Source organism: Oryza brachyantha, chromosome 1, assembly GCF_000231095.2.
Source record: "Oryza brachyantha chromosome 1, ObraRS2, whole genome shotgun sequence".
Taxonomy (NCBI): domain Eukaryota; kingdom Viridiplantae; phylum Streptophyta; class Magnoliopsida; order Poales; family Poaceae; genus Oryza; species Oryza brachyantha.
This window is the reverse complement of record NC_023163.2, coordinates 29704087-29716001: the sequence shown is the minus strand read 5'-3', so window position 1 is coordinate 29716001 and position 11915 is coordinate 29704087. Positions and strand designations below refer to the sequence as shown.

Below are 11915 nucleotides of genomic sequence, written 5' to 3'. Positions count from 1 at the left end.
GCCTTCCACGTTCAGTTCATAGCTTTTCCTCAACAGGTGAAGGATATTCTGAAGACCGATTAAAAAGTGCACTCTGAAAAATACAGGTGCCAATTCGGTCATTTTAAACCTAACACCTAACTCATGGGTGCTATGTGCTAATTAGACACTTGAAAGCACTGGAGTAAGCACTTCCAAAGTTACTGAGTTGTCAAAATATATTATTGATCCTGACAGATCAAAGACTTCATCACCAACTTGTCCAAACATGGCAGACCTTAAGTACTACTTTCAGCTGATAACTATAAAATCGGACAATCCTATATCAGATAAACATGTACCTTTGACATTCTATAGATGCTGCACATAACTCAAGCAATCTCTATCACATATTAACATATAACTTTGTGGGCACTTGTTGGCCATAAGCCTATGACCCAGGACTTGATGACTGAATAGTTGATACAACCCTACATAGTTCAGATAACATATTTTGACTAATGGGTCACACTTTCAACAAAAATGCCAGCTGGAAGACTTTACATCAAAAACTGTTGTGTTGTAAAAAGGATGATCGTATATTTTTATTATGCATCACATAGTATACGAAGGTTCCTGAACAAAATAATATGAACTCACTGGAATTGATGCAGGTTTGCAAACTGTCACAACATCAACCTCATTTGGAAAGATTGTAATGTCACCACCCAGAACTGGCGGTCCGTGCCTGTCATAGTAATAAACATGAAAAATATGATGATTAACCGTAATTGAGAAGCATTTTTTACCAAGAATAAAGAGCTCCAGTTGTCAAAAAGCCAAGGTAATCATGTAAGGAGAACATCAACACAAGTCAATTTTGAAAAATCTGACAGCACATAAGCAATTGGTATTTCCTTGCAACTAACTCACCATAAATTACAAGCCTATCTTAAGAATTGGTTGTTTTCTCTTGCACAAGTCATATTTTGATCTTATCATTGGATTTTTGCTTAATACATTGTCATCTTGATGCTGCCCAATGCCCCTATATTGTCTATACCATTCTTTGTCTTGTACTAATCACAGAATATCTGATATGAGATATTGAGATACTGCTGCTTGCTTTAATTTTGGGGTCTTAAAAAATAAAATCTAAACGTGAATACAAAATCAAAAAATAGACTTCCAGCCCCTTTCTTTGGAGCTCCAGTAAGTCACTAATCAAACAAGGTCTGAAATTGGTCGTGCACATCTCATGCCGAAGAACACGGGATGTAGTAGAGCACTAACTTCAGGTTGAACTGGTCTATAAAATGACAGGTCTGTAAGGCTGGAACACTGCAACCAAAAACATGTGATTTTTGCTCTAAAGGTAAGAATTCCAATTTCCAAAAGCTAAAGTATGTCCCAATCAGAAATCATGTAAAAAACAGGTTTTTGTTATTTAAAGAATTCCTTCTCATATGATGTTTTGTTACTTACCTTGTATATATATTTGTTTCATGCTTTCAACTGATGCCCTTGTGAAATTACCTTCTGTTTTACCATCTAAAGCATAGATCATGACATATTTGTTCATTTAATTTCATTCATAAAAATGTTTGTAAACAATTAACCACCAGTATTAATTAAGAATAGTACCTGAATGTTCAATCTTCAGTAAGCAGTCCTGCTTGTCTTATCAGCCAAGCACAAATAAGGTGACAGATAATATATACCTATCTACTGAATTAAACAAAATCAAGATCTGAGGACTCATGGATTTCACTAAAATTTGGATAAACAGATTATTATCTCTGAAGCTTCTTACAACCTGATTCTTAAATCATCGAATAGGGGGTAAAGGGAAACCAAAAATGCATGATTTCATCACATTCACGGAAAAGAGACAAGTAAACAGGTGACAAATTACAGCAATCACCTATGTCATGACTCATCCTCCCTAGATAAGAAACCAACATTACAGGATGAAAGAGAACGACAAAGAATGAAGAACAATAATAGTTCGGGTAGCATGAAAAAATGTATATACATTCTTTTCTGAAAACCAAAAATATTGGTGTATCACTCTTAAAAGGAGAGTTTGAATACATAAGTCTAACTGCCAATGCCACTAAAATGACAACACAAAAATGAAAATGGGGGCCAGTAAATTTTGAAAAAGGAGAATCTGAACCAACCAGTGCTGCAATTTGGATTGTCTGTTCTCTTTGAGACTTTGTTCTCCTCCTTTGCCCCAAAAAGTTTTGGGCCACAACCCTGGAACACAGTCCTCTCTTCTGAAGTCAAGTGCTTCAATTTTACATAATGCAACATTGGAAATGTAATTAACAAGTCACCTTCATTTTTCCTCTGCAGTGGAGGCCATTAATCACTGAAGTCTGTTAGCTGCCCTTTTCTGTTTGTCAGTTTCAAGTATTAATATGAGTTCAATGCATCACAAAGAATCTACAAACAACGCATCATCGTTTTCAGACACGGAAAATGCCACCAAATGGACAGTTCAAATACTAATTGTGCAGTAATTGGGTAAAGCGTAGTGCAACGAAGCGATTAAGTTGAACAAGTCATGAAAATGCAAACTTTTAGTCTTGATCAAATTAAAGCCACCAAACGTAACTCCTGTAGCTAAAAATCATTAAAATTGAACAACCGATCCATTTTATATTATCTGCTCTAAAGATAGGCAAAAAAAACACGAGAGCACACACCAATCTTCACAACTGTAGCTAGAGTTCTTCAACAATTGCTAGCTCAAAACCCACGCGACAAAGAAAATGCAATTTTGCATCCGTAAACATCGTCTCCAATGCACAATGCAACAGAAGATCTACCCACCTCGGCTCAGCCTCAAAGGAGGACCACCTCCTCCCATCTCGCAGGATCCAAAAAGCACACCCGCCCACACCGTAGCCAACAGGAGCAGCATCCGATGCTCCTGCCAACCCACACCCTCCACCTTCACCCACTCATGAGTATCCTCATACTTTAGATATTTAAGGACTGCCAAGAAGGAAAACACATTACTTATTAGAGTGACATGCTGAAGCAATGGATATTGTTTACATTTAGATATGCTAGAGGGGTGAAGGCGCGCCGAACACTGGATAATTTTAAACAGATGTCTCGAAGTAACAGAAAACCAAGTTGAGAAATCAAATATGGCACAGGGTTCATACGACCAACTTCTCTTGGAACCACCTCTTTTTATCTCCGAGAACTGTTATGGAAACAACCATTGCATATGGAATAGAAATGAACCCTCATATCTGTTGCGTTGTCTCTATATCTAGTAAGATGTAATTTGCAACCTACCAATCTTTAGGAAGCACTGCACTGTTATTCCAAATATCACCAGCATATTTCTTCATCCCAAATTCTTAATCAACATAAGGTAAGTTGGCATATTAGTCATCCAATAAGTAGAAAGTCTTGTCTATGAACCCCCAGTCCACAGTCCACACAAAGAAAAACCTGGCAACTAATAATCTAGAATGGTGCACCAATAACAAAATATTTGAATGATAACCCTAAAATTAGACTTAATCCTCCCTACCATGCAAAACCAACATCCATCAGAATAAATTATCAGGTCACCTCCCTACTGCCCTTACACACAAATCTCCCCTCCAAATGAACTGCGCAAAACTCTGTAGACCATACACACAAGCAGTGCAGCAAACCCATCACAAAAATTCAGATTTAACAGCATTCTTCCTCCTGAAACCCATCACAAAAATCATGCCACCATTGAATTCAAATACCTTGTCTTCCATGAAATCATGTTCATGCATATTTCCTCATGCAAATATTTTATATTTAAATTTGGTTTTCAGATATTGTCACTATAAGGTACCATATGACTCTGCCATGAATAACCGTACATGCACATCAACAAACAAGCTTTCATAGAGTGGTGCCAGCACACAAGTACTCAAGTAATAAGCCAAAATTTACGGCAATCATAACAATTTAGTTTTTCCTTGCCAATTGGCTCTGAGAAAGAGAATGACTTGTTTTTCAAATGTGAGAGCTATGAACTACTATCATTTAAACTTTTATTTGTACACACGATGGGCAAGCATTGTGCTCTACGGTGACCTTGGAATCTTGAGGAGAAACGCAAATGCATATCTGGTTTCCCATAGAATGGAGCAGAGGCGAACAGTGGGCGGTGGAGATCCGAGGAGCGCGGTGGAGATCATGTAGCGGGAGCGTCGGTCGCGGGCGGCGATGTGGAGCAACGGCAGCGCGGTGGATGGGCAGCGACGATGGGCGGTGGAGCGATGGCGTTGGTCACGGGCGTGATGTGGAGAGGTGGCGTCGGCTCGCGGCGTCGGCGGTCGCGGAGAGGCGGCGTCGGTCGCGGGCAGCGCAGTGGAGCGGCGGCAGCGTAGTGGAGGGGCGGTGGCGGCGGCGTCCTGCCCTGGGCAGAGGCGGCGCGCCGGAAGGGGCAGTGTCCTGGGCTGGGCGGAGGTGGCTTCCAGCGCCGGGCGACAGTGGGATGATGCGGCATCCAGTGTCGGGAGAGCGTAACCAGGGGGCGTGTCTAGAATTGCAAGAGATGTTTAAAAATATTTGGGCCATTAGATATGTGTATTTAACGGTGAAAAATGGATCTGCTAAATCCGGTGTACATTTGTTAGTGTGGCTATAAAAAAAATTCCAACTCCTCCTTTTTATATTAGTATAGATGACAGTTGTTTATTACTCCCCATCCTAAAATATAAAAAATTATAGGATTCAAATTTTATATCATAATATAAGCATTTCTACATCGATACATATAATTTTAATCATTTTAATGGTTCAATGGCTAATCAGATGCTTACAAAGTAAATAAAATCAATTCGAATTTCAAAATTGACCAGTGAGTGACTAAAAAGAATTTTTTTTAACATTTTCTTAGTCTATGATAAATAATATAAAAATACTTATATTTTGAAACAGATATAGCGCTGATTTTTCTTTTTTCGACTCTCATGCAGGTAAGCTTCCACTTCGTAGAGAGTTGTCATCAGTGATATTTTGTCTTTCTCTTTCCCTCTCCACCTGTCTCCACAAGCATTTTTAATTAGAAAGGCTAAGAGGCCCTATTTAATTACTGGTGTACAATGTCCTAAATGTCATCAGAATCTAAGAAAATGGACCTTCATGATCCAAGAAAATGGATACGAAATGGCGTAATGCAAATCACAAAGTTGATGTGTTCGTCCATCTGAAATCCATCTCTTCTCCAAAGGTACCTGCACTGCACCAACCTGAACTAACGTCTGGATTCCTGCTCATCAGTTCATCAACCTGGCGGCCATGGCGACCGCCCTGCCGCAGCGCCATGGGGCGGACTGAACCTGGAAGAAGAGGGCCGGCATGCGATGGCGAGCAGTTGGAGTTCGGGAGATGGAAAAGGAGATGGCAGCGAATGTTGCTGCCATGCCAATCTGGCCATGGCCAAGCTTTCCAAGAAGCCTACCTGCTCCTTCTTCCTGCTTCTTCTTCCACCACCATCAGTGTGGCCACTGGATGCGCTTGCTTCCATGTCCCTTTCGCGGTTGGTGCATCGGGCCCTTTCGCGCCACTCATCAAACCTGTGTCGAGATGGCGACAGCTGCAGAGGCAAAAACACTTTGCACAGTAAAACTACTTCACCAAGTTCAGGCCGTCTGCATTGTTCTTTTGTTATATACTGTTCTTTGTCATGCTGATATATAATAGTGTCCATGTAGACAAGAACAGAGTGTAGAATTTCTGTGCTAGTAGATTCTGTTCTATCATTTATATCTGGACAATGACGTATGTACATGAGTCTTACTGTGTCGATATCCATTAGTAGAAAGGTTGTTCTTGATGTAATTCGGTTGTTCCAATTGGTTAAAACCATTTCTGGTGATATATCCGTTGACAAGAACATTACTTTTTGCTTATGCTTCTAGGCTAAAATTTCATTTTTTAAATTTAATTTTAGAATTGATTTTAATTTTTTTCATCGAAGGCTATTTTTTAGACTTAACTTTTAGGTCAGTAAGAATACGTTGTTTAAAAAAATTGGTCTTCCTCATTTGATTGTTTTAGATAAGGTTGTGTGATTAAGCTTGTAAACTTTAGCTATTAATAACCTTTCAGATTTTAGTTTAAAAACACTGAGAAACCATATATAAATGCTTTAATATATATATATATCATAATAGAAAGTTATATATTCAAAGGACTGTAGATTTTAAAGACCCAACATCGACCATCAAACGGGAGAAGCACGTAAGAAAAAATCACAAGCAAAAGGAAATTACTCGAGCCTACGGTGGGCCGGGTCTATGCACCCCTCGTGGACCAAACGAACAGAACGAGCGCCGAGAGGGCTCGATTCGAAGTCCAGCGCACGCACGCACGGATCAAATGGACCGGGTTCACGTCCTCGCGTAAACGCCGACGAAAATTCTCCGCAAAAAATAAAATAGAAAATAAAAATAAAAACCCACCTCGTCTCCCTCTCCTCCTCCGTCTCTACCCCTCTCGCTTCGCCCCGTTCACACCCACCACCGCCTCGTCGGCGTCTCGTCGGCGTCGTCTCCGCGGCCGGGGACCCAAACCCTAGCCCACGCCATTGCCCAAGCGCGCGCCTCCCCCGGCACGATGGAAGGAGGAGGAGGAGGCGGCGGCGGAGGGGGAGGGGGAGGCGGGGGAGGGGGCGGGGGTGGCGCGGCGTACGCCACGCGCACGGCGGAGGAGGTCTTCCGCGACCTCCGGGGCCGCCGCGCCGGCATGATCAAGGCCCTCACCACCGGTACGGCGCCTCCACCCCCTCCCTCCCCGATTTGTTCAGTTGCCTGCAGCGGATTCGGGTGGCTGAGCTGTTTGTTTTTTCTCTCCTTTTGCTTTGTGCAGATGTGGAGAAGTTCTACAAGCTCTGCGACCCTGGTGAGTGCGCGCCGGTTTCGATCTCTTCGGGTTCCTCGCCCCGGATGCGGATTGGGAGCGGAGGGGCTTGTCGTGTTTTTTGCTGTTTGGTTTTGTTTGCTCTAGTGCGAGATTGAATGCTGAATTTGGAAAATTTTTAGCTCTTTCTCCATTGCTGGTGCTTGGAGTTGGGACTTGAAATAATTGGTGTTTCTGTAGTTTTGATCAATGCCGCGCTGTGTGGTAGTTGTTGGATTCTGGTAGGAGATTGGGGCTCGGGACTACAGTTTTCTCAGGGGAAAAAAACCCAAAAAAAATGGGAGTTGATTGAAATCTGTGAATAAATTGATAGGTTTTCGTTTTTTTCGCTGGATTGCTATCACTAGCTGCTGCCATGAGATGACATGGGATATTATCGACTAGTTGACTTTGGCATGTGGCTCGTTTGGGTGCCTAGGAATGCTGGTGTGTGCCCTTGCTTGTTAGATTTGTTGTTATTGCAACAGCCAATTTAGTAAAACCGTAGCATAATGCTTGGATAAGATGGCAGTACCGAGTTGGCAGTGTTTCTTCCATTGCATTGATGGTACTATGCGTCTGGTTGCTTGCTTGTGTTACTTGCCCTATTCGTGTAATTAATGTCCGATCTGCTTACGTGCTATTATTAAATGTTATTATGACTTGGTCCGCCTGTGCTGTCTGCATGAGCATTGCTCTCTTGTTTCGCAACTCTGCATGCATGTAGAGCAACTTCTAGACTCTGAACACCATGATTCTGTGCTCCATTGCTCAGCAAAGTTTATCGTAGGGTTTATGGATACTAATTCTTCTGTTTTGAACAGAAAAGGAGAACCTGTGCCTTTATGGATATCCTAATGAAACATGGGAGGTGACCTTGCCAGCTGAGGAAGTACCCCCGGAGATCCCTGAACCAGCATTGGGAATCAACTTCGCTAGGGATGGCATGAATGAGAAAGACTGGTTGGCGCTAGTTGCGGTTCACAGTGATTCCTGGTTACTGTCTGTGGCATTCTACTTTGGAGCCCGGTTTGGATTCGACAAAGAAGCAAGGTAATTGTTTTTGAAGAAAAAAAAGTTATGCAGTTTTCTTATTTCAAAATGACCTGTATGTTTTTTATTGCTCCTGGTTGCAGACCCCACAAGGTCATGTTCTACTTCATCTTTTGTCGTTTATATTGTCATTGATTATATTTTGCGCAATAAACCATTGTGCATCCCATATAGGATTAACTCCTGGAATTCCTGTCTTGGGACTTTTGACTAGTTTCTGAAATTCCTGGCTGTCAGCTTGGACTATGATAGGATCTTTTTTTTGGGTGGGTGGGGTGGGGGGGGGGATTGAAATGATTGACTTCAATGTTCTCGAAAGTTTTATGAGGAACAGAACAAAATTATGGATGTAAAGCCTTTAGTTCCAGTTATAACTAGTTTGAAAGTATTTCATGATACTATGTAAGCTTGGTTGGATACTTTTGTACTTGTGATCTGTGCAGTTATTAAAGATTTGCTTTAGTAGACTAGATTTCAGTCTGAACAACAGCAACAAATGCAGTTCACTGTTGCTATTATCGGCTATTCTAGTCTAAACTAGAGCAACAATGTGCATCGTCTAATATTGGGAGTGTAAAATGGAATAGGTCGGGGGCCACCTTTCTTACAGAGCACGTAAAAATGATGGGACTGTACGTTGCCAAGTTGACCTAGTGAGAATTATACCTAAATCAGTTATAGCGACACTTATACATTTCAAATTCCTCTGTGGAAACATGAATTGGCGGATATAAGATTTTGGAAGTACTATCAGTTTCAATTGCACTATTGTTTCCACTAACAGTAACATGTACTCTGGGCTTTCCACGAACAGCTAATTCACCTCTTTTCCTGAATAGTGAATACGATACTACAGGCATGTTTTAGCATCATCTTGCAGGTTATTTTACTATTCATGAGACAAAAATGTAAAACTGTTTTTGGGTCCTTCGGAGGTATTGCTTAGGTAGAGTTGTATCTGGAGGCATAAGTATAAAATGTTAACACTAGGAAATACCTCTACTTCCCAGTACCTAATTACCTCCTAAGGACCATTAAAAAACTTGGTTCTAAATCATATTTTTGCCTTGCAGTATCTGGTTCTGTCTTCTCATGTGTAGTTTGAGGCTTTGACATTCTATTTTGGAAGGCTAAATGAATGCATCAGTGAGACTGAGAGCTTGCGTTGTTAGATTTGCTTTTGGTTGCATTCCAAATTGCCAAAGGATCACATATTTGAAGTTCTAAACAATGCTAATCAGTGCATGAAATATATCATCCTTTTTTTTAGTGTTTGTTACGATGATGAAATTACAAAGACAACGCTTGTTTGCTGCTTGGAGATATCTGCTTAGTTCATCACATGTGATTGCTTTTAGACTGCTACTTTGGGATCAGATTTACACAAAGTTCAGTGTTGTCGCCACTGAGTACCTTCTTCCCTTCATCATTCTATACCTGTCTATGGTTTTGCATAATTCATATTCTGAACTGGAGCCACCATATGGCATGGACCTTCATATGGCTATTCAGGGGATGCATTTTCTTTTGAATGTGGTTTCCATAATTTTTAGAGTAACTTAATGCTGTTAGAAATGCACACATGCTGTGTGCATCATGTTTTATTCAATAATCATAATTAGCTGTGTTTATATGTAATAATTCATTTTTGTTTTTAGAAAAACTGTGAATCATTTCATCCTCTACAAAATCAAAATGCCTTCACCTTGAATCCTTACATTTGTCTTTTTCTAAACATGCATACACACCTAAGCACACAGACAAAACTGTTTCCTTTTAACTCTTTCTTGTCACAGACTCACAGATTACCGACCAAATAGGGTCAATTTTCGCCATGAATCTGAATGTTTTGCTGAATGTGGACCTGGTCAAAGACTCAGTTTACATTCAAGATAGAATCATATCTAACGTTTTGCTGTGCACTATCTTGAACTGATTGTTTTGCTGTGCACCATCTTGGTTGACTCCACTCGTTGTACAGAGTTTCATTATGCAAGGCTTTTAATGCCATAGAGGTTGTATCTCTGGTGTACAGTCTTGCTTAAAATGGTTTTGACTAGTTATTGAGCAGCAACCAAAGTGTTTTATGGTTTAATGATTTTTTTTAAAAGAATAGTGTGCTAGTGGCAGTGAGTAATTTAAAGACCTTTGTGCTGATATTTTGTTCTAGTATATTAAATAGAACTGTATACTTCTACTAAAGTAATTTCCATATGTTTTCATCATAGGGTCCATGGTACTAGAATTTTCATACGCTATCTGTAAGATTTTATTTTCTTTCTTCTCTTATGTGTGTTTCCTTTACCTTTTTTGCTCTGAATTATTCATATTCGTGATGCATTCTAAGTTCATAACATCGACTGCTCACTTTCAAGACATTCTATTAAACCTTGGTAGTAGCTCCTTATTCTAAACCTTGGACGATCTTAGGACTTAGGGACTTGGACAAATTTGCATAGAATTGGTATTTTGGTGAATCAACAAACACTATTGGCCTGCGTTCTTTATTAATACTGACCACTTTTTTTCAGTTTCTGTATGTTCGTACATCTGTAGCTTTGTTCTGTCATCTATTACTACCTCACATTGCAGTTCAAAGGTGTTTCTCTTGTATTATATTATCTACAACAGTACTTGTATTCAATTGTAACTAACAAACATTGCTTGCCGTTAATGGAGGCAAGGATAGTATTAACCTGGCTGCGTCAAGACTCAAGAGTTAAGACAACCTCACAACCATGAGACAAGAAAAATGAAGGGTTTTGCTAGTTGGTTGTTATAACTGACTGTTCTGTGATTATGGCTTATGTTGATTGAGAATGAATAGCCAAGTATTTAACCAATGTTTAGTTTATGAAGTCTAACCTAACAAACTGAACTTGATTAGAATTTGGTGTGTGTAATTTTTTCTCTTTTTTTAGAAACCTGCCACCTGGTCGCTGGTTATTTTTATCCTTAGTTCAGGCTTGTTTACCTACATTAGTTACATTTTGGTGCTACTGTTTTCTTATGCAGGAGGCGACTCTTCAACATGATAAACAATTTGCCTACAATTTTTGAGGTAGTGACAGGGGTCGCTAAGAAACAAACAAAAGAGAAGACCCCGAACAGCAGTAGCAAGAACAACAAGCCTAGTTCGAAAGTGGTAAATGTGCATGAAGTTTTGTTACATCCTGACTTGAATCTCTGCCGACTATGAATCTACGATTTCTTTCTGCAGCAGTCGAAAGGCGAGGCTCGTTCGAAATCTAAGCTGTCAGCCCCCAAAGATGAAGAGGGGAGCGGTGATGATGAAGGAGAGGAAGAGGAGGATGACCATGACAATACTCTGTGTGGAACTTGTGGAACCAATGACGGCAAGGACGAGTTCTGGATCTGCTGTGATAACTGCGAGAAGTGGTATCATGGGAAGTGCGTCAAGATCACACCCGCTCGAGCTGAGCATATCAAGCAGTACAAGTGCCCGGACTGCACCAACAAGAGGGCCAGGGCATGAGTAACAACGAGCGGTGGCAAACTGTGTTAGGATGGAGCTGTCTATCTCCAGATGTCATCATCTCTTAGATATCATTATCTTGCCTTAGCTTTTAGTAGTTTGTAAGCCTGTCTCTAATTTAATTTGAAACTGTAACTGTTGATTAACCTAACTGTGTTTGAAGCTTCACATCTTTCCTGTGTTAGCTCTAGCATTTCTGGTGTGTAAACTCGCACATCATCCTTGTGTCAACTGAAGCATGAAGGGTACGGCGACCCCTAACCATACTTACCCCCATCTTCTTCTACTTTCTAATTTAAATTTAAATTTAGAGTTGATTATAATTTTTTTATTATACTTTACTACTTAGTCTTGACTTTTAGATAAGAATATGCATATAAATTTTTTATTCACAAATTATTTTTAGTTTATAAATACGCTGCAAACAATCACTCCCTTATGTCTGTGTTCCCAGCGTCCTAAGACACGCATCGACCGGTAAATCATCCATCTT

The 11915-nt window shown here is 40.3% G+C and overlaps 1 protein-coding gene and 1 long non-coding RNA gene across 3 annotated transcripts; one reads left to right on the top strand and one right to left on the bottom strand.

Moving 5' to 3' along the window:
- Positions 1-1949: 1949 nt before the first annotated feature.
- LOC107305183 lies at positions 1950-2910 on the bottom strand. The gene is made up of 3 exons (XR_001551295.2): positions 2800-2910; positions 2301-2359; positions 1950-2220 (listed from the first exon to the last, which is right to left on the bottom strand). It is a non-coding gene; the product is annotated as an uncharacterized LOC107305183 (long non-coding RNA).
- A 3447-nt stretch (positions 2911-6357) lies between these two features.
- LOC102713594 (PHD finger protein ALFIN-LIKE 6) lies at positions 6358-11686 on the top strand. 2 transcript variants are annotated; one of them, XM_015836077.2, is made up of 5 exons: positions 6358-6742; positions 6844-6876; positions 7698-7926; positions 10942-11071; positions 11147-11686. In XM_015836077.2, exons 1-5 carry the CDS (start codon positions 6592-6594, stop codon positions 11420-11422), a joined length of 819 nt encoding a protein of 272 aa, XP_015691563.2. In that variant the 5' UTR covers positions 6358-6591; the 3' UTR covers positions 11423-11686. The 2 variants fall into 2 exon arrangements, with proteins under 2 accessions (XP_015691563.2, XP_040375878.1); XM_040519944.1 differs by having other exon boundaries at positions 6402-6742; positions 11150-11686.
- The last annotated feature ends 229 nt before the right edge of the window (positions 11687-11915 follow it).